The 21,483-nt window shown below is 42.0% G+C and overlaps 1 protein-coding gene across 5 annotated transcripts in view; it reads left to right on the top strand.

The window, feature by feature from the left end:
• kcnd3 (potassium voltage-gated channel, Shal-related subfamily, member 3) overlaps positions 1 to 21,483 on the top strand; it is a 117,778-nt gene that overhangs the window by 77,822 nt on the left and 18,473 nt on the right. For all 5 annotated transcript variants that reach the window (XM_082518391.1, XM_082518390.1, XM_082518387.1 and 2 more), the window contains exon 4: positions 14,497 to 14,665. In XM_082518391.1, the coding sequence (XP_082374517.1) occupies positions 14,497 to 14,665 (169 nt within the window). The remainder of the gene's footprint in view (positions 1 to 14,496; positions 14,666 to 21,483) is intronic.

Genomic DNA, 21,483 nt, shown 5'->3' with positions numbered 1-21,483 from the left:
CTGTTGGGGTCACCCTCAAACCCCTCCCTTTCTTTTTGTTTCCTCCCCACTGATGTCTCTTTTTTTCACATTTGCATTTCGCTACACACCCTTTCCCTTAATGTGTTTTTTTTTTCATCTCTTTGATCTGAGTGTGAAATCTGTGCGGGAACCAGCCGTTCGGTCACCTTGCTATAATGATGACGGACTTAACTGCAGTGTGGAGATGACCCCTGAACTCTCAGGCTGTGGCCCTTTCTCTTTGTCCCCTCTCACCTCCAGCCTTATCTCGCCACACAGTGTTGCGTCTTTTCATCTTTGAAAATCAATACCAGCAGTTGTTAAAGTAAAGGAAGGGCTCAAATCAACTAGGAGCAAGTGTTGATCATTAAAAAAGAATTAGATATGATTGAATATCATTAGATACATAACGACTGGAGTATATCGATTACACTATGAAATGGCAACCTTTTCTAGTTTTGACATGTTATGGTAATGTCAACCTGCAAACCTGCAGATCTCATTGCCTGGTTTCATGTCAAACATAAGACCAGCCATATGATAACAAAATTAAGATGGTAACATTGTTGCGACTAGAAAAGAAATTGGTTGTTGCCTGGTGAATTTGTTTACTGTCAGACTGATTGTAGTTGCTGTGACCTGCTGGTTGGACCGAGGTTGAATATGCTCCACTCTCAAACTTCGGATGACCAAACACATTGTTGAAAGCTTGCAAATAACTGCAATAATAATAATAATAATAATAATAATAATAGCTCAATTATAAACACAGAGAGATTGGCAGCATTTTGCCAATGAGCAGAACTCGTCTACGTGTTATCTTTTTGCATTAGGGAACTCAGCCCAGTTGGTTGCCAGCTGGTTGTAGTCTGGTTATATTCTCGTGTAAAAGCAAGGCTGCTTATGTCATTTTAGAGGTAAATTTCCATTCTGTAGCAACTAAGTCACTATTTGTGCAGGAATTTCTGTTTCACATCTGAGGTTCCGGCTGGAGTCTGAATGTTAGTCATTAATATTGATTTTTGTGTATGCTGATAGCAACAGATTTACATATAATTGCCAACTTGACCCTTCAAAATGATAAGTGTCTGATAAGAGACAGACTCTATCTTATAGACATGTGTCTTGACAGACCAAAGTTGCTTTGTAGATGGCAACTGACTGTTAGAGGGTGCATAACTGGTACCTATATCTTTGAAGCAGGTGTTTCAAAGCCAGCAAGATCACAAGTCAGTTGCAAACAGTCAGAATAATTGTGGTCATGCGAATGCTTCCAATCACTGTTTTCTCTTGTGTGACTGTGGTATAAAGTAGTAAGTTGGGTTTTTTTTTTCAAATTGCCATTTTTCATGAGTGTGAGCACACAACTTACAAATGTAAAAGTGACAGTACTTTGGTATCTAACCGTTAACACAAATGAACAGAAACACTAAAAATGTTAAAAAATAATCCTCAGACTGAGTAGTGAGTGATTTTTGGCTAGCAGACATGATGAAGAGGTCAAGTTCAGTGACTTGAGATTAGCGGCAGTGAAGCCTATACAGTCACAGCACCTGTCAATCAAACCCCTCACTCCAGTATAGACATGGATGTGTTTTTGTTTTGTTTTGTTTGTTTCAAATCAAAATGAACCCCAGCGGACTGGTTATGACATTTATAGAAGCCAAAACTGTTTTTGTGCTAGGGATCTCAGTCATGCTAGTGGCTACTGCAGATGCAGTAATTCCACAAGGGTAACAGATACATAGCTTTGGACTAATTGCTAACACTGGCATCTAAACATGGTTACAGTAACAATGTTGACATCCTGATTTTGAACTCATAAAGTTTAATGTGTTCACCATCTTGGAGTTTTATATTACTGTATTTTGAATTTAACATCAAGTATACTGGTGAGCGTACATCCATAATAGTTTCAGCTAGAGTTGGGAATTGATAAGAATTTAGTAAATCCGATTCCACTGCCGATATCACTCATCTATTTGATTCCTTGCCGAAATTAATTACATGCTGCATGGTCAAATGTTTGTGAATGTTAATATTATTTCCCCCTCTCTGTTGTGTAAACTCAAGTAACTGAAAATAATGCAGTACATTACTTAATTACACCCAGGAGAAAGACATTTCTTATGCTACTTGTTACGTTACTTTCATGTTACTGTGTAAAATGATCTGAAACATTAGTTTCAGCTAGTTTAGCATTAGCATTGTGTTAACAGTATGATGCAGTTGTTCCTGTCCTGGAGCAGTCTCCACTTTATGATAAAAGGGGGTCTAACCCGGTAGACCCTATTTATTCTTGTGGAACCAGCCATCAGATGGGTATACTATTTTCATAAAAGGGTGAACACGGTCAGATGCATTGAAATAATGGTCAGCTGGTACAAAGAGGTTCAAAGTTTGCTTAGGAAATATCCACCACACGCAGCCTGAACAGCTGATACAAGGAAGGATGTTCCTGAACTTTACCAAATGTTGAAGCTACCAGAAATTCATCAGACGAGGCAACATTTCTCCATTCTTCTATTGTCAAATTTTGGTGAGCCTGTACTGATGGTAGCTTGAGTTTCCCATTCCAAATTGTGGCCTTCGGCTGCTGTAGCTCATCTGCTCCAGGGTTCAACGTGCTGTGAATTCAGGGATAGTCTTCTAGATACCCTGGTTGTAACATGTGGTTATTTGAGTTACTGTTGTTTTTCTATCAACTTAAAGGAGTTCAGTCTCCTCTGAATTCTTGCATCAACGAGGTATTTTCTCTCAGCGTGCTGCTGCTCTCTGGATATTTTCTCTTTTTCTGACCGTTCTCTGTAAACCCCAGCGATAGCGTCTAAATCGGCAATTTCTGAAATAATCAAACCAGCTCATCTGGCACTAACAACCATGCCATGTTGAAAGTCACTTAAATCACCTTTCTTCACCATTGTAATGCTCGATTTGAACTTCAGCAGGCTGTCTTTACCAGGTCTTCATGGTAGTCGAACGGATGTACCTAATAAAATGGCTGATGAATGTGTATTGTTGGGATTTGAAAGTTGTCATATAACTCTTTTCTGAATTTCATCCTTTTAATGTTGCACAGTAGGACACATAAAACACTGATTTTGTGGAGGCTGCCCACCCTGTGAGCTTAAACACAAAGTAAAAGATGCGTCATGTATTCACCTAAACTCTATTTTGTTGCTGTCTTGCATTTAGAGGGAAAAAATCAGTCTCAGCGTTCAAATATTCCTCCAGAGAGTCATGTTTCAACCAAGCTTCATTTGTTCGTGTTTGAAGCTTAATTGAACCACATATCAAGGTAATTGCGCCCAAGTTCCTCAGCCTCTCTTCTCCTTACCTCCACCACACTGACACACTGTATCCAGGCTCACAGAAATAGATGGGCTTCTCTTTCAATTATCAGCAGACATTACTATTTTTTTATCTATACAACCACTCATATCAGGCCCTCCAGGGCTTTAAAGCATTTTAATGCTGTAGATATGCCCATTATCATGACTGTGTACATAACCGACTGTACACACTAAGAATTAGCATATCACTTATAGATATGGAAGCACTACACAAACGTGTTAATGGAAGAACTATTTTTTTGTGAATTTGGCAGTATGCAGGCAGTCAGTAGTGCAAGCTTTGGGACCGTTTCTATCTCAGATGTAATTCATATTTAAATGTTGTTATGCTTCTTCTCTTCTGGTAATTGTGTTTGCACTTCCTGGTTACTCTTGAAAGTGGATTCACTGAAGCGTTATGTTGATAGCTGTCTGGTAATCGCTAATTACAAAGACGGGCACATACACAGACTCTCACACTCGTTCATACACACAAGCTCACACATAAATGAGCTGAGCTTGTAATAGGGTCCCTGGCTATTATTCACTGATATCCTGGCAAATATGTGTACTCACACTGCGTAATGGTGCTCTTCTGAAGCATCTGTATCAATATATGTAGATTTCTGAAGTGATACTTAAAAGCTTCGAATGGACTTGGTATTCAGCATCATAAAAATTAATTTAAGAGCATATTTTTATAGTACTGTGTAACACAGATGCTAATGTTATAACAACCTGTTACACACTAAAAATACCTTATTTTAAACTTTAACTTTGTACCAACACAGCACAGCATAAATATATTCTGCATCTTTCAACACCTGATGATTACAAGTACGCTGTTTCGTGAAGTCTTCACTAAGACAAAAACATGCAGGCTGTTGATGTAATTTTGGACATCAATCATTTGGAAATTGACTGCTGCGTGGCAGGTAGCATAGTTTTTATTTTCTGCCTTGTGGCTATAGCAGGGATGTCCCCGGGTACTTATAGCACCTTTCATTGTCGAAATTCTGCAATGCAGTGTTAAAGTGTCAAATACTCATCTATACTAAAACTATTATTGGATTAATGCTTATTTACAGTTACAATTAGTGTTTGTATTAAAGTATTAATACAAACACTGCTAGCTTTGTCTCCTCTAGCTTGCGCTTAGCTTGATGCTGCAGGCAGGCAGGCCACACAGCCCCTCCCCTCACTAGCAGCTCAACACTTCTGCAATAGCACAACAAATTTGCAGAGTGTCTGTCTCTATGAAAAGGTTATTACTGAAGTATTAAGCAGTTATCATAATCGTCAATGTTAGCTGTTTAACTATTAACAACTACCTGAGAGCTGCATTAGCCATGTGTTAAAATATTATTCAGAAATTGAAAAGCAGGTATGGCAAATTAGTAAAATGACCAAGTGTATAATATCAAAATCTTTGTCATCCCCCCCTCCATGGTATCAAAAATAATATGGTATCGGTGTCATGCTTGAAATTATAGAATCGTGACAACGCATTAGGGATTTATGAGGATTTAATAAGTGCAGATTTATACATATTTTTTGACAGAAGTTTGTTTTGGGGGGAAACCTCATCTGATGCTGTTGGAAAGAGGGGGTTGTACTTTGTCTTGCTCAAACATTGTTCTGGTTTCATGATACAGATAGTACACTCTATCATGACAGATGTTGTGCAAATGATAGACAAAGTGCTATGTCAAAGTTAGCAAACGACAGAAAACAGGCTAGGAATTTTTTAAAGTTTAACATTTAATATTCTCATTTTGCTGCAGTAAAAATAAATGAAAGAAAACAAACCACAAAGCTGTGAGATGTGATGGAGGGAGGAACTGCTGCACAGTGTCAAAGTTGGTCTGTTCCGAGTCATAATGTAGCAAACTGGGTGTGTGTTACAGAGAAAGCGATCCCTCAGGGTGATTCAGTGTACGATTGGTTGTGAAGTGAGTGATGATAATGACCTCTCCTCTGCGTGCAGTGCAGTGAGAGTAATTCCTTTCACTTTGTCAATTTATCTGTGTGTTTCTTTACCACCTTTCCTTCTCATCTCTTGGCAAATTTAAATGAGGAAGTAACCTATATCCCTAGCTCACAGTGAGGCATAGAAACTGGATTTTTCTATAAGCTCCCAAATGTAGTGTCTTATGTGTGGGTGAGAAAGAGAACACTGATCATTATGATGTAGTATTTATATAAGAAATATACGCTATTCTTAAGATATATAACTTTTAGGATGTAAGCCACCTAATAAAGCAACGATTTGATAGCTTCATCTTATCATTTTTGCAGTAGTTTGTTTCCAAAAATCTGTTGAACAGTTTTTTCTTTTTATTTTTTTTTCTTTTATTTTTCTTTGATAAACATAGTACATGCCAAAATGTGAGGACCTAAATACCAGGCATGCAGACAGATGAAGATAAAGTTTAAGAAGTGAACCTTTAATTTGGCTGAGTAGGGAGTCCAAGGACAGGATTATGCTCAGTCAATGAAGTGAGCAAAGTAAAAGAGGCAGTAACAAAAGATAAAATGTTGGACTGAAAATGATGACATGTTTAGTGCAGATGGCACTGGCTGCCCTCCATGTCAGTCACTGGGGGTCCATCAGATGAAATTATACAGCATGGGACCAATTAAAGTTGGAGCTGAAACTCTGTCTCGAGATGATATTATATTTGCATAATAAATACAAATCTACAATGCACAGATTTGTTACATCCGTGCAAACCTAAACTCATTTCCTAATGTACATAATTTATATTAAATAGTACTTATCAAGAAGGGAATCGCAGTTAATGTACTAACAATTTGAATCTATAATAACCATAAGGCAGCCATCAGGAGCTCTTCCAGCCTTTTGCTGTAGCTTAAAACAAGGTCATTGCTGCAATTAACTTGCCATTCAAAGAGCAGTTATTCACAAAATACCTTTGTTTCCACTGAACTTAAGCTTCAGGCATTTGTATGTTATCTATTCATTTATTCCCTAGAATATAATTCGAGTTTTAAAGCTGCATTTTATAAGTATTGTACTCTTCGCAGGATCGTGAAGCTGCCCTTTACAAACAAAACATCACCATCCTTAGAAAGAACATCTATTTTTAACCTCCTCATCTTTCTCAATAAGCACATTTGTGAAGCAGTCATTCCTGCATAAATCTTAGTCAGCCCCCACAAATCAGAATCACAGCTGGTTTTCATACCTGTGATGATATGTTATAGAGGAGAGGTGAAATTATTATAGCTAAAGTGAATCTGATTAATCCATGTTGGTACGTCTTTTGAGGCCTATTTAACGAAGCATGCAGTACAATGCAAAAGTCTTGATCCACCCATCTTTTCTTCATATGATGAGATAAAAATGGGAAATGGGTGAAGCAATTTATTGAAAAGTGCAAGCGTAAAAAGAATTACATTGCATACAGCACAACAGAGCTGACCAAATCCAACATGCTTGAAAGTAAATATTTGGTATGATCATCTTTATACATAGTCGGAACTTATGATTTCTTTAGTGTTCAGGAATAGTTCTCCAGGCTTCTTGAAGGACTGACTGCCTTTGTTATGCTCTCTGTCAGGAGAACCGAGAGTTGAGATCTTTTTGTTGTTGTTGTTTTGTACCCAGGTGTGCATGGCATTGGCAGTATGTTTGGGACCATTGCCGTGCTGACAAATGAATCTGTTGTCAATCAGGTGCTTTTCCGATTGTGCTGGCGCATCAAAATCTGACGTTACTTTTGTCTGTTCATAATTCCATCAATTTTGATAAGATCCCCAACATCACTGGCTACAATAGAGCCCCCAAGCAATGGCCGTGTTTCACAGATGGCTGCAGACACTCTCTGTTGTGCCACTCTCCTGAGCTCCAAAGATTTCGAATATATCATAGTATAAGACCTGTTGCCACTGATTTTCAGTCCACTCGTGTAATTTGGCATACTTCAGCCTTCTGTCCTTGTTTGCCTCCCTTGAAATGTCTTTTGCCAACCACCCTTTCACTGATGACGCTTCAGTGAACAGTTGATGGACCCACTGAAGGGCCAGATGTATCTCTCAGGTCTTTGTTCGAGGATTTTTGTAAAGGACATCTGTAGCTGTCCGTCTGCTGTCCTTTGTTGCACTTGTTGAATGATGCATAGATCAGTGTTAAGTGGCTTAGCAAACAAAAAAGAAAAAAAATCCCTCTGAAAATGTTCAGGTACGAGGACTGGACTGAAAATGAGTGAAGAAGCAGCCAAAGTCCAAGAAAAAACTGAAAGAACTTCAGAAAGCCTGGAGGACTATTTTTCAAGTCGGCTTTTAAAATAAAAGTCTCACTCCTTGGCAGCAAAATGTAAAGAAATGAGGCATGGCTCCAGAGTTATCCACAGTGCCCTATCCAACCTCATGTCTATCAACACTGACTTTATATCTTTCATGATCTTTCTGTTGACTCGCTCGTGTCTTAGCTCATGCTCTCATCCTCTTCTATATCCTCTACCTGTGTTGTTCCTCCCCCTCCTTATTTCTTGCTTTCCTGCAGTGACATTTGTGGGGGTGATTATAGATGGTTGTCCCATCCCTGAAGAGCTGTGTGTCATCAGAGTTACTTCCATCTGAGTGACTGGCCATGAAGTGTCAGAGGAGTGGACAGATGGATGGATGGTTGAGGGTTAGAGACCTAGAGAAACAATCTTTCACTCTGTTGAACCCAAAAGTGCTAAGCTTCATTGGCCTGTGACAGGTTTCCCAATAAAAATTGAAGTCTACTACCCCTACAGATATTTTTACCAGGCATTATCGTTTCTGGCCACTGTAGTAATACAGGCGTTTTTCATAGTGAAGCTTGTCTATAAATGTGAATTGTTAAATTTGATGAAATAACTCTCCTTCCCACACATTCTTTATAGATGCAGTGAATATAATGAATGATATAATGACTGAATATATTATTAGAAGCAGAACAGCATTTTGATCATATTGTGTGCCACACATTTGGATTTAAGGGAGGAAAGACATAAACTGTAAAGTGTAATAGTTCACTTGTATCACTTAGCAAGGTTTGGTGAAGTCATATTTTTTAATGTATCCTTTATTTAATGAAGTAAAGGAATACTAAAATATTTAAGAATTGTGTAATAATATAATCTAATTCTTGATGAATCATTTTGTCTTTTAAAAACAGTGGGACATGGTCACGATTTTTCTTAGATGTGTTCAAATATGACAAATAATAAAGAGGGAAAAGTCTGGCAATAGACTAACTAGATAGTAACTAGATAGTGGCAGTTATTATTGCTATGCAATAATTTAAAGAAACTAAAACAACTAAACAGTTAACAAATGTTCGGACTGTGAAACACTTTATAAACTCTGTTTTGAAGCATCCTATACAAATAAAGTTTTTATTATTATTTTTACTATTACCCCACGTCTCCACTTATGTCAGCTGGGACATACTTCAGCCCCTGCAACCTTGAATTAGATAAGCAGTTAACAAAACAGACTGATGGATGATAATCAACATCATTTCTTTATGTAGTCACGCTTTTTCATTGTTGCATAATAACCAATGACGAGGTGTCAAACAAAATGTTTATTTGCTGTATTCTTAATCTCCTGTTGAACCCATTCAAGAACACTGTCCATTTTACGACTATGTTTCTCTTTTTGCTGTATGTGTGCGGGCTTACTCAAACCCATACACACACATAGACAATGAATGCACTGCTTCCTGTAGGTGAATTCTGCACTTCAGGAGGTAAATGCACCACAATCCCTTGTGGTGCATTTACCTACTTAGGCAGGATTACTTAGACTATACGCATACAATTAGAGAGGAGTGTGTCTTTAAGTGGAAGCCCATCTCTCACTGCTTCGTATTTCAGTCTCCCTCTATCTTTCTCTTTGTCTCACTTCCCCCTTTTTCAATAGAATCTTCCTGTTATAAAAACAGAAATAGGAATGTGAATCTTTTTTTTAAAAGCATTTTATGGACCACAAATTAAAAACAAGTTTCGTTGTAAATATTTATTTTATCTCAGCTGAGTCCACTCACTAAATTAATCTTAGTTTATGGTGCATGTAGTTTACACATACAATAAAAATCCTGTTTTACAAAGCACATGTTCATATAAATTTTCATAAACAGTGATTATTTAATGCTATTTCTTACTTTCAGAAATGGTTGAGCTTATCAGGTATTTAAAGGCTGTGAGCTGTGGCTCGCTGACCTGACGTGACACGGACTGCCATCATCACAAATCTTTGTGTCTGTCACTCCTCAGACCATCTCTGATAATCCATCCATCACACATAACTTCACAAGAGCACTCAGTTCCACTCAATAAGCTCCCGTCCGACCCTTATAGGCTTTAATAATCCAGAGAGAGCTGGTCCTCTTATCAGAGGACGTGACTATTCAGACCAAGAACTGACCTTCCCGCCTGACCTAGATGCTTCATGTGCATGCATGTGCACTCTGTGATTATTTGCGCATACAGAAAGCCCATCATTCTGTGTGTTTGTGCACATGTGGGACTGTGGTATGAGCCAGAGAGGAAGGCAGGGGAGCTGATGGAGAGATCAGACAGTCTTCTCACTGCACAGCATCTGCTTAGAAAATATCACTTCCTCTCACTGTTTATCCATCTCTTTTCTTGCTGAGAGAAATTTACCTCCACCTCACGTGCCAACTTTAGCATCATCTTTCTCAGTCAGAAATGACCCCGGCCTGCAAAGGAGAAGAATTTGCATTTAGCTTACTGCAAGCGCACGCGAGCATGTGTGTTCTCTCATAGCACTTATTAAAGCTCTTTCTTTAATGTGTGCAAACCCAGCTTTTTCTTTCTGTTGCATATATAATAGCTGATGGTGGTATCATCAGAGACAGACCAGCTTGACTAAATGGGAGCAGCAAATTGACTGTAGTATTAGGAGTGAGGGGCCTCTATCAGGAAATCTAATAGGATCCCATTAAAGAAAGCTTGCAGATGAATATGATTAGGTTTTCTTTCCTTCTAATGGGAACATCTTCTGAAGAGGGGAGGAGATGAAATGTTGTGCAGTGATAGGGCCTTTGTACCACTGATAGGATTGTTATTGCCTAATTTGGGTAGAAAGGCCATTAAAGTTCTTGGAAGGGACGATAAATGTTCTCTGTAAGTATACTCTCAGTTATGGCTGTGGACCATCGCTGTGTGTGGGCAGTGCTTTACTTTGTAGATGAAAAAGCATCCCTTAACTTAAATGCCTTCATATCAGGCTTGTTTTGCCGAAATCTGTGACTAATGAGTATGAGGTTTCATCTTGAATTTCATCTCCCTCGCCGAAATAAACCGAATGGCTTTTCTGTGTGTGTGTTTATGGTTAATGGTAAAATGGTAAATGGCCTGTATTTATATAGCGCTTTACTAGTCCCTAAGGACCCCAAAGCGCTTTACATATCCAGTCATCCACCCATTCACACACACATTCACACACTGGTGATGGTAAGCTACATTGTAGCCACAGCCACCCTGGGGCGCACTGACAGAGGCGAGGCTGCCGGACACTGGCGCCACCGGGCCCTCTGACCACCACCAGTAGGCAACGGGTGAAGTGTCTTGCCCAAGGACACAACGACCGAGACTGTCCAAGCCGGGGCTCGAACCGGCAACCTTCCGATTACAAGGCGAACTCCCAACTCTTGAGCCACGATCACCCTAATGTGCGCATATGTATTGCCGCTGTGCTTTTCTTACTCGGACCAACAGACTGCGACAGAAGTGTTTCATTAGATTATAAAATGACTATCGTAAGCACAACATTTTAAGCAGATTATTGTTCATTGTAGAAAAGCCTCCTGTGCACTCTTTGCAAGTCCTCAAATAACAACCAGTGCCTTTGTGTGTGATCTCTCAAAGAGGACTGCTGTAACGAGAGTTATTTGGCTATATTTTGTAGATTATCTGTCTTGGGAGTGCTTTAAAGGTATTGACAGGGTTCTTCTCTTTACTGCATCTCTACACAGATTGTCTTATTTTAGTAAGCTGATGTGTGAAAACATGTGTGTATGTATATGACTAATAGCAGTAACAAGTTGACTGACTAGGGTCTATAGGGTCCCATAACACCTCAACTGCATCAGCACCATGTGCTGATAGTATCTATGTAAATGTATCTGCTAATAGTAATCGAAGTGAAAATAGACTTTCCAGAAAATGATTCAAATACACTGTGTGTATTTATCTGTAGTAGAAGCAGTGCCCTTACAACAGTGTAAAAGGACTCCACTTAATACTCCAAGTAATGATTAGATGTAACATAACAAGTAGTACATTAACTGGCCACTTTATTTGTTAAGCATTCCTGGGTATGGCCCCATGCTTTTAAAACGGCATTAATCCTTCATGGCATATTATCAACGATGACTCCTCGTAAAACAGATGTTGGAGATTTGTTAGCTGCACATCCATTATGTGAATCTTCTGTTCCTCCACATCCCAAAGGTGCTCTATTGGACTGAGATGTTCTCAATGTGGAGGTAATTTGAGTACTGTAAACTGTAAAACCATGAGCTTTGTAACCTGGCGAGTTATCCTCCTGGAAGCATCCATCAGAAGATACACTGTGGTCATAAAGGTTGGACAATTCTCGGGAAGGCTGTTATATCTGAATGATGCTCAGTAAGTACTAAGGAGCCCAAAGTGTGCCAAGAAACTATCCTTCATACCATTACACCAGCAGTCTGAACCACTGATACTAGGCAGGTTGAATCTAAACTTTTATGTAGTTTACACAAAATTTTAACCCTAACATCTAAATAACACAGAGGCAAAAAAGACTGGATGTGGTGTTCTCGTTCAAGATTTGATATGTTCTGCATTCAGAGATGCTCTTCTGTGTGACTTAGTTAGAACAAGTGATTATGGCCTTTCTATCCCTGCCATGCAGGAGCGAGCTGAGGTTTGATTTCCCAATGGGCAGGTAAGCTTTTGATACTTAGATGTTCATTGGGAGTGACCAGGATGGACAGGACTGGAAATAACACAGCTCAGGTTGAGTTTGAAGACAAAGTACGAGAGCCAAGGAAGATTTGAAAATGGACATGGTTTAGACAAGGCCAAAGAAGCGATAGTGCTTATACTGGTCAAAGGATGTTGGATATGGAGCTTACAGGTAGGAGGAAAAGAGAAAGGCCACAGAGGAGATTCATGGATGTAGTGAAGGACTTACAGAGGGTTGGTGTGACAGAGGAGGATGCTAGGGATTGGGTAAGATGGAGTCAGATGACTCGCTGTGGAAACAGCCACAAGAAGAAGAGCAGTTGCCTTCCTATCAGCTCAAAGCAGTCTGGCTATTTTCCTCAGGCATCAACAAGGGATTTTTGCCCAGAGAACTGCTGCTCAGTGGATATTTTGTCTTTTTGGACTATACTCTGTAAACCCCAGAGATGGAGGTGCAGGAAAATCCCAGCAAATCTGCAGTTTCTGTAATACTCAGACCAACAGCCATGACAAGTTCAAAGTCACCTAAAATCGCCCTTCTTCCCTATCTTCTGATCCTGGCTTTGATCTGAAGTCAGAGCAGGTTGTCTGGACCACATCTACACGCCTGAAACCATTGAGCTGCTTCCACGTGATTGGTTGATTAGAAATTGACATTAGTGGGCAACTGAACAGATGTGTTCAGACTAACGTACTTATAGTGTAATTTAGTTTGGCGCGTGTGTGTGTGTGTGTGCGTGTGCGTGTGTGTGTGCGTGTGTGTGTGCGTGTGTGTGTGTGTGTGTGTGTGTGTGCGTGTGTGTGTGTGTGTGTGTGTGTGGACACCTGTGTTATGTTCTTTGCATAAGCTATGTTCAGTACTTTCAAATGTTAGCCTGTTGCTCTGGAGCAGGGGTGTCAAACTCAAATACACAGTGGGCCAAAATTCAAAACTGGAACAAAGTCGCGGGCTAACATTAATACTTATTGAAAGAAAAATCTTCCTCCAGATTTAAGAATGAATCTCTTCTTATGGACTCAAACAAGTTTTGCTGAAAAACTGAATATGGAACAAGCAAAGCTTAATACTAAACAATATATATATTAGCTGTATAATACCAGTAGGCCAGCTCTAATAGTAATTTGGTATGGCTTCGTGGGCCAAATGTAATTAGGCTGCGGGCCAAATTTGGCCCGCGGGCCAGAGTTTGACACCTATGCTCTAGAGCTAACTTGTCTTTAACAAGTACTGGTAGGTGGTTTAGTGACCACATACACACACCGTATTTATGCATCAGTTTTGTGTAAGTACAGTACATTAGTGTGATTACTGCACAGGAATAGCTTGACTGTGCTTTACCACAAATGCCATGCTCTTGACTATAAAGAAAAACAAATAAATAAAGGTTAAATATAAAGAAAAAGTCTTTTCAAAGTTTTATGTGTAGGCTTAGCTGGATCAGGTCTAATGAATTCAGTCAAACTTGTTGTTTAGCTGGAAAACAAGAACAAATTACTTGCTCTTTTTACTCATGAATAAGAAATGAACACCATTAAAAATAAAGGTTGCTTTCCCAGCTTAAGTTGTGTTTTCTTTAGCTTTTGAATTTATTCTCTTCTATATTTTTCATCCTTTCATTCTTTATTCTTACAGCATGGCTTCTTCACTGGGAAAAAAGGGGGAGATTTAATATAGTTATTGTAGTGTTGTCTCTCTTTGAACTGAAGATGAAATTGCTTTTGACTTGCAAATATTTCAGACTGAATTGGGCTAAATGACTTTTGGGAAATGTCCCCGGCATACAGTGTCCTCCTCTTTCTCCTCTCTAAAGGTTAATAGTATCTGCTCTCAGTGAATGAGTCAGTGGACTTTACTGTGCCGTTCAGTGACAGACGAGGTTTGGTTGGAGCGTCTCTTTTTCTCCCTTCGGGTGGAATAGAGTCAGCAGGCCAAGTCTTGTTCTGGTGGGCATTGATACATGCAGCATAGAGAAGCCTTTAAAGAAGATGAAAGCAGTGGAAGAATGAATAGCCGGCAAATTAAAATAAATTGAACATGAAATACAGTAGCATGTGCTTCTGTGGGATTTGAATGAAAGACCTCAAGTCGGCTGTGCTTGACTAGAAAGTTGAGCTACTGCAGACAGATTTTATTAAATGCAATAGGTGTTTTACTAAATTAATTATCTCTTTCTCCTTGTCGCTTTCCGCAGGTACGGAGACATGGTTCCTAAGACGATCGCGGGGAAGATCTTTGGTTCAATCTGCTCTCTGAGCGGGGTGCTGGTAATTGCCCTGCCTGTCCCTGTCATCGTGTCCAACTTTAGCCGCATCTATCACCAGAACCAGAGAGCAGACAAGCGGCGGGCGCAGAAGGTACAGGTGAACACAGTTTTATTCCTCTTCAGCGGGGTCCCAGAGGGTTGGATCTCCAGACCTCCAGCCCACAGGGGAGCTCTGACATCTCTCTCACCCCTCAGAGGAGGGGAGGACTCCACAGGGTTCAGGTCATCCCTTTAAGATTAACGTGTTTGTATAATTTACATTGACTGACAGTATTTTCACATTAGCAGTAGTATGCAGTACCCACTGCTCCCAGTGAGTATTGTCAAACTTTAATAGTCTGTCTGATATGTAAACTGAAATTCTCTATTTCTCCATTAACTTAATAAATAGATTCACTTTGGGGGGATTCTTTCCTCCAGAGTATTTATATCTTCACTCGTCTTTTTGTGCAACATTAAGTAGATATTCTCATGCTCCTGCAGGTCAGTGACCTCCTTACACTGGATAAAATTACCCTTCCCTAAATCTCATACAAGGCATTTCAGTCCTGCGAAGCTGTTTTTCCCCCCACAGCTGCATTTATTTACCTTTATGAACGTCCCGTATTTGATTTAAACTCTAATGTCATTTTCCGCATGGCAGTTTGGCCTTTGCTGTATATCATGATAAATTATGAAAGAGGAGGGGTTATACTTTTTCAGTTTCGATAGCCCTAGGAGTAAGTTTGTCAGGCCAAATTGTTTTATGAGTCATTTCATTTTTAGAGTCCAGTCACAGCACAACTTCTTTTCTGTGTTGCCTCTTGGATGTTTGTAGCTGTTTTTCCTGGAGCGAGGAGTTCAGCCACCCAGTCACATGCATCCTCTGGGGGATCCTGTCTGTCCCTCTGTCTTCGATTCCTCTCCACAAATGGTTTTTTTTCTTCTTTTAAATAAATGTAGCAAGTCTCTGACTTTCATAATTGATCTGTGGACAGGCTAAGGTTGTTGAGTGTATTTAATATGGTAGCCATATGTAGGCCAATTTCATAAGCCACCTAGGGTCAGAAAACAGTTTTGGAACATCTGGTATAATATCCCTCATTAACTCAGAGGTCTCGAACAGCCACTGCAAAGTTTTCCCTCAGGACAGCCGCAGTGCTGCTGAGTGAAAACGTGCGAGACTGGCCAAGCAAACGTGACTGTAATAATCTCGATTTTACAAATTTCGCAGCGATCACATCGCCTCAAAGTTAGGCTCTGGCTCCAAACGTTACTTTGCAAACTCTTTCGACAGGCGTCACGGTGATGTAAGGGGTTGTGACACGTAAAATGCTGCAAGAATCAGAATAGGACATTGTCTGGATTTTTCTTTTCTTACATGAAGCACGCTGAGAGATAGGATGTGTCAGCCAGGTTTGGATTAGACTGCCTGAGCAGAGCATGAGAGTGACAAGAGACACAGGGCGACCGCTCGCTCCTGGTCAATTACTGCGCTATTCTCACATCAGCTCAAATCAGCACAATGGGACATTACATGGAGTTTATGTTAGGGGACTAGAAGGTTAAGGACTGTTTAGCGTCTGATCTGACAACACTGGCCTTTAGCATTCTCACATGTACTTTAACAGGTAGTGCATAGAAAGGATCGTGGCTGGAGTCCAAACAAAGGGGCAAATGTGTGAAAACGTTTAGAGATTTTTGCCTGCTCCTTTATTCAGAAGGATTCGTCACCGTGGCAGGTTTGACAGATTTTTATGCCAGATGCAATTCCTGACATAATTCCAAAGGGATTAATTTCTCCGCCTGGGAAAAGAATCAATTAAATCAAACTTTTAAATCTGTTTACATTTTAAGGTTTTTGTAATAATGGTCATTGTAACAAATGATAAGATTGACTTTGATGTTGCCTTGTTTAAACTCTGGGAAGTGTTATTCACTTGGTTGTATCATTAATAACACATTTATTATGGCAGTATTAACAGATCGATTATATAAACACCAGACAAAAATCATTTTCCATCTCTAACGCCAAACTTCTGCATTAGTATGAGATTTATTAACATAAATAAAGGCTCTGGGTGCAACATACAATATAAAACTTTCATAAAGTATTATTGTTATTATGATTAGTGACACCAGAGTGAAAATTAAACATCTTACGGTTGGTGAATCCTGCTCCCATTGTGAAACAAATCTGATCAAATCACAAAAATTCGGTCCTAAAGACAAAGATTATTTGACTTTTTGTGCATTTGAATTATCAATATTATAGTAATTTGAGGGTGAAAAAGCAAGATTTTCAGAGGTTTTAAAGCCACGTTAATGAGTTTTTTCATTGCCCCCTGGATATCCATGGCCTGCATTAATTTTATGTTCACCCAGGATGAGCTCTTATTATTATGTAAAATATCAGTTCCCTCAAGCCAAAGTAGTCCTTTAAATCCACAAGCTAAATGTTATCATTACTCAAATCTCATCCAAAAACCCAATCCTAAATCCTAAGATACCCTGTCAGAGAAGTGAATATCAGCATTTTCCCCTCTTTGCATAATTTTCTCTTTCAGTCCGTCCTTGTGAGATTTCACCCTTGTAAGTATAGCAATAAAAAACACTCAAAAACAGATTTATAGAAATTTTAATGGTAGATGGTTTAAAGATCCTGTCTAGCCCGGTCTTTAGACCTTTATAAAATCGTGATGTGTCTGTGAGCGAAACTGGGTAGCAGCATCGGCTGGCTCACAAACAAAACTGGGCCAGTAATCATAGTCTGCGGGCAAAGCTGACCATTTCTATTCTCGTGAGATAGATAGTGGTTTATTTGGAGCTGGCAAACATACAGTGCACACACTGACACATATTTTCAGAGTCCATTCCTTTCTCTCATCACTGCCATTCACACCTCTCCAACTAAGGCTTTTTCCCTCACACCCTTCACTTGTTTGTTAGACCTTTTCACTCATCTCTACTCCCCTGCCTCCATCCATTACCACTAACCCCTCCCTGTCCCCCTTTTTTTCTCACCCTCTCTGTGATTAATGCAATCCATCTCAGCACACATTCTCTAAATCTGTTTAAAGTTCTGCAACTGTGGGCTGCCCACCACTAGGGCTGCCACGATTAGTCGACTAGTCACGATTACGTCAACTATCAAAATCGTCGACGACTGATTTAATAGTCGACGCGTCGTTTGAAGCTTTGTAAGATCCCAAAAGCAGGAATAAGTAGCAGGATTTAAGAGTGTAATAACGGACTGAAACAGAAGAGGGCAGCACTGCATGTACAAGGATGCCAGCTGCCGTTAAACCCCGAAGAAGAAGAAGCTGTGTCCCAGAATTCATAGCGCGGCCCAGCGCAGTTGTCAACAATGGCGGCAGCTAGTTAGTTTTAATATTACTCTTATTATTCTTTCTGGGTCACAAAATAAACGTTTAACATATTTTCAGGCGAGAATGTAGCTGTGTAAACCTCAAATATCTGCTCAGTTTATCAAGACACCACATATTTTCAAAAGCGCTCCGACGTTTTCGGAGGCGTCTGTTACCCACTAGCTCGATAGCTAGCCGGGGGCCATGAGAGCACCGGACTCCCGGCAGATCGTTTTCAAACCCACCGCCCTACTCAGGTTAAACATATACAAGTCACTTAGATAACTTAAAAATGTTATTGTTTGGCTTTTTTCAGTATTTTATTTGTTCCTGAGTAAATCGGCTGAGTTTATTAAACTCCACCGAAACAATCTGCACATTTAATTAGAATTCAATTAACTATCATCTTGTCTTTATTTTTAGTTAGCACAGACCTTAAACACTTAAAGCTGTAAGCTAATGATAGTTATATAAGAGCAGATGCTGCTGGTGCAATAAGCTGTACTTTTACGTTCAATGGATGATGATCTGATTAGTCGACTAATCGCAAAAATAATCGGTGACTAGTCGACTATCAAAATAATCGTTTGTGGCAGCCCTACCCACCACCCAGTCTTAACTAACTGTAAGCTTGTCTGCTGAGCAAGCCTCCGTGGTGACATGACCGCAGGTGCAAGGATGAAAAGAGACAAAGAGAAGATGGAAGGATGGCTGAAAAGTCAGAAAATTAGCCAGAAAAGCAGTTTGAGAGGATGAAATGTATAGGTGAGGAAAAGAGAAAAGCAGAGGAGCAGTGAGGAGGAAGGCCAGAGGGTGAGCAGGGGAAGCAGAGGGAGCATAGGCAGAGGGTAGAGCTGGAGGCAGTGTTTGTCCCGACGCTGTGTTCTTTCCTGAAATAGCTATTACCCAGATAAGATAAGATAAGATTGTGGAGGTAAGCATCAACGACACAGCTCTCAGTTCTCACTCCTTCTTTATTCGTCTCCAACATCAACTGCGCATATCGCGCCACAAAACACAGGAACACACTTCCTCTACACTGGGTGTGAGTGGAGCCCTCTAGTGGTCCACCACATATGCCCCCCCCCCCCGAACACCCAGCAGAACTAGTCCAGGACCCGGGGCTTAAGCAAACGGCCGGAGCGGCTGAACTGGGGGGGTGGGAAACTGACAGAGGGCAACCCAGCCCGGGAGCGAGGCTGGCACTGGCGGTCAGAAAAAGCTGAAGACAACTCGGACTCCGTTGATTTCGGGTCGCTCCTGGGGGAAAAAACAGAATCCATCAGCCCGGTGGCAGGTGGGCGGCCGCGGCGAGGGGCCTGGGCCGGGACCACCTGATCCTCTTGCATAACATGTGCAGGCTTAAGTCTGTCAACAGAGACAACTTCCTGCCGACCGCCAAAGTCCAAAACGAAATGTTTGTTGCCTGGTTTAAGAACCCTGAATGGCCCGTCATATGGTGGACACAGCGGAGTCCTATGGGCATCGTGCCTGACGAAAACGAAACGAGCAGAGTCCAATGAACTCGGAACAAAGGTGTCAGGCAGGCAGTGGTGCACAGGACCAGGAACAGGAAATGAGTTTCTTGGGGGGCGAAAAGGCAACAAAGAGGTATCGAAACATGGGGGAGGGCTCTCAGGTAAGAATTCCCCGGGGACCCGGAGAGGCTGGCCGAGGACCAGTTCAGCCGGGGAAACCCCGAGGTCTTCTTTAACCGCGCTACGCAATCCCAGCAAAACCCACGGAAGACGGTCGACCCAGTCGCCACTTGTCAAGGAAGCACGGAGCGCGGCCTTAAGTGACCGGTGAAACCGTTCGCACATCCCATTAGCTTGCGGGTGGTATGCTGTGGTGCGGTGGACCTTGACTCCCAAGGCCGTCAGCCATAGCAGACCAAAGCTCGGAAACAAACTGGGGGCCCCTGTCCGAGGTAATGTCAGCAGGGGGGCCGAAACGTGAAACCCACGTTGACAAAAATGCCCTGGCCACTGTCGCCGCTGTCGTGGACACCAGGGGTACCGCCTCCGGCCACCTGGTTGTGCGGTCCACCACAGTCAAAAGGTGCGTGAAACCCTGTGACTGCGGCAAGGGACCAACCAGGTCCACATGAACGTGATCGAAACGCCTACCCGGGACACGGAAAGGCTCGAGGGGTGCCTGTGTGTGCCGGTGGATTTTCGAGCGTTGGCATGGGATACAAACCGCCGCCCATTCTTTCACCGTCTTGCGAAGGCCCGGCCAAACAAACCTGGCGCTGACCAGCTTGACCGAGGCCCGGACGCCGGGATGAGAGAGGGCATGCACCGAGTCAAAAACACGACGACGCCACGAAAGGGGAACCACCGGGCGGGGGCGGCCGGTGGAAACGTCGCAAAGAAGGCGCGGACCGCCGTCCCACACCGGGGTGTCCTCCAGCACGAGGCCCGTTTTTGTTGACTGAAGGGTAAGGACGTCCGGGTCAGCACGTTGCTCGGCGGCCATGGCAGCGTAGTCGATGCCAACATACACCGGAGAAACCAACACACGTGAGAGACAGTCAGCGACGTGATTGGACTTACCAGCCACATGCTGAATGTCTGTGGTAAACTCAGAAATGGCCGCCAACTGGCGCTGCTGGTGTGCGCTCCATGGGTCAGAGACCTTGGACATCGCAAACGTCAAAGGTTTGTGGTCAACGTACGCAGCAAAGTTGCGACCCTCGAGGAAAAAACGAAAATGCCGTGTTGCGAGGTGCAGGGCCAGCAACTCCCTGTCAAAAACACTGTACTTGCGTTCAGCATCCCGGAGCGTACGACTGAAAAAGGCGAGCGGTTGCCAGAGACCTGAAACCCGCTGTTCCAACACTCCGCCCACTGCCACGTCCGAGGCGTCGGTGGTCAACGCAATCTCCGCCGACGGAAGCGGGTGGGCCAGCAGGGCGGCGTCAGCCAGCGCAGACTTGGCTGCGGAAAACGCACGGACGCGTTCAGGCAGCCAGTCAACCGGATCTTTGGCTGTTTTACCTTTTAAGGCAGCATAGAGTGGCTGTAGCAGGTGGGCTGCTCTGGGGAGAAAGCGGTTGTAAAAATTTATCATCCCCAAGAACTCCTGCAACGCTTTAACCGACGTGGGACGCGGGAAAGCCGAAACGGCCTGGACTCTGTCGGGCAACGGAACCACACCTTCAGCGGAAATGCGGTGCCCGAGGAAATCCAGAACAGGCAACCCAAACTGGCACTTGGAAGGGTTGATGATCAGGCCGTGCGCTTCCAAACGCTGGAAAACCTGGCGCAGATGGGACTCGTGCTGGCTCGCTGAGCAGCTGGCCACCAATATATCGTCCAGATAAACAAAAACGAACGGCAGCCCACGCAAAACTGAGTCCATCAGCCGCTGAAAGGTCTGGGCGGCACCTTTCAGGCCAAACGGCATGCGCAAAAACTCGAACAAGCCGAAGGGGGTAATGACAGCGGTTTTAGGAACATCTTCGGGGCGCACGGGAACCTGGTGATACCCCCGCACCAAGTCAATTTTAGAAAAAAATCGACGTTCCGGCGAGATTGGCAGAAAAATCCTGAATGTGGGGGAT

Source organism: Aulonocara stuartgranti (assembly GCF_965226115.1).
Source record: "Aulonocara stuartgranti genome assembly, chromosome: 20".
NCBI classification, from domain to species: domain Eukaryota; kingdom Metazoa; phylum Chordata; class Actinopteri; order Cichliformes; family Cichlidae; genus Aulonocara; species Aulonocara stuartgranti.
This window is presented reverse-complemented; position numbering and strand designations above follow the sequence as displayed.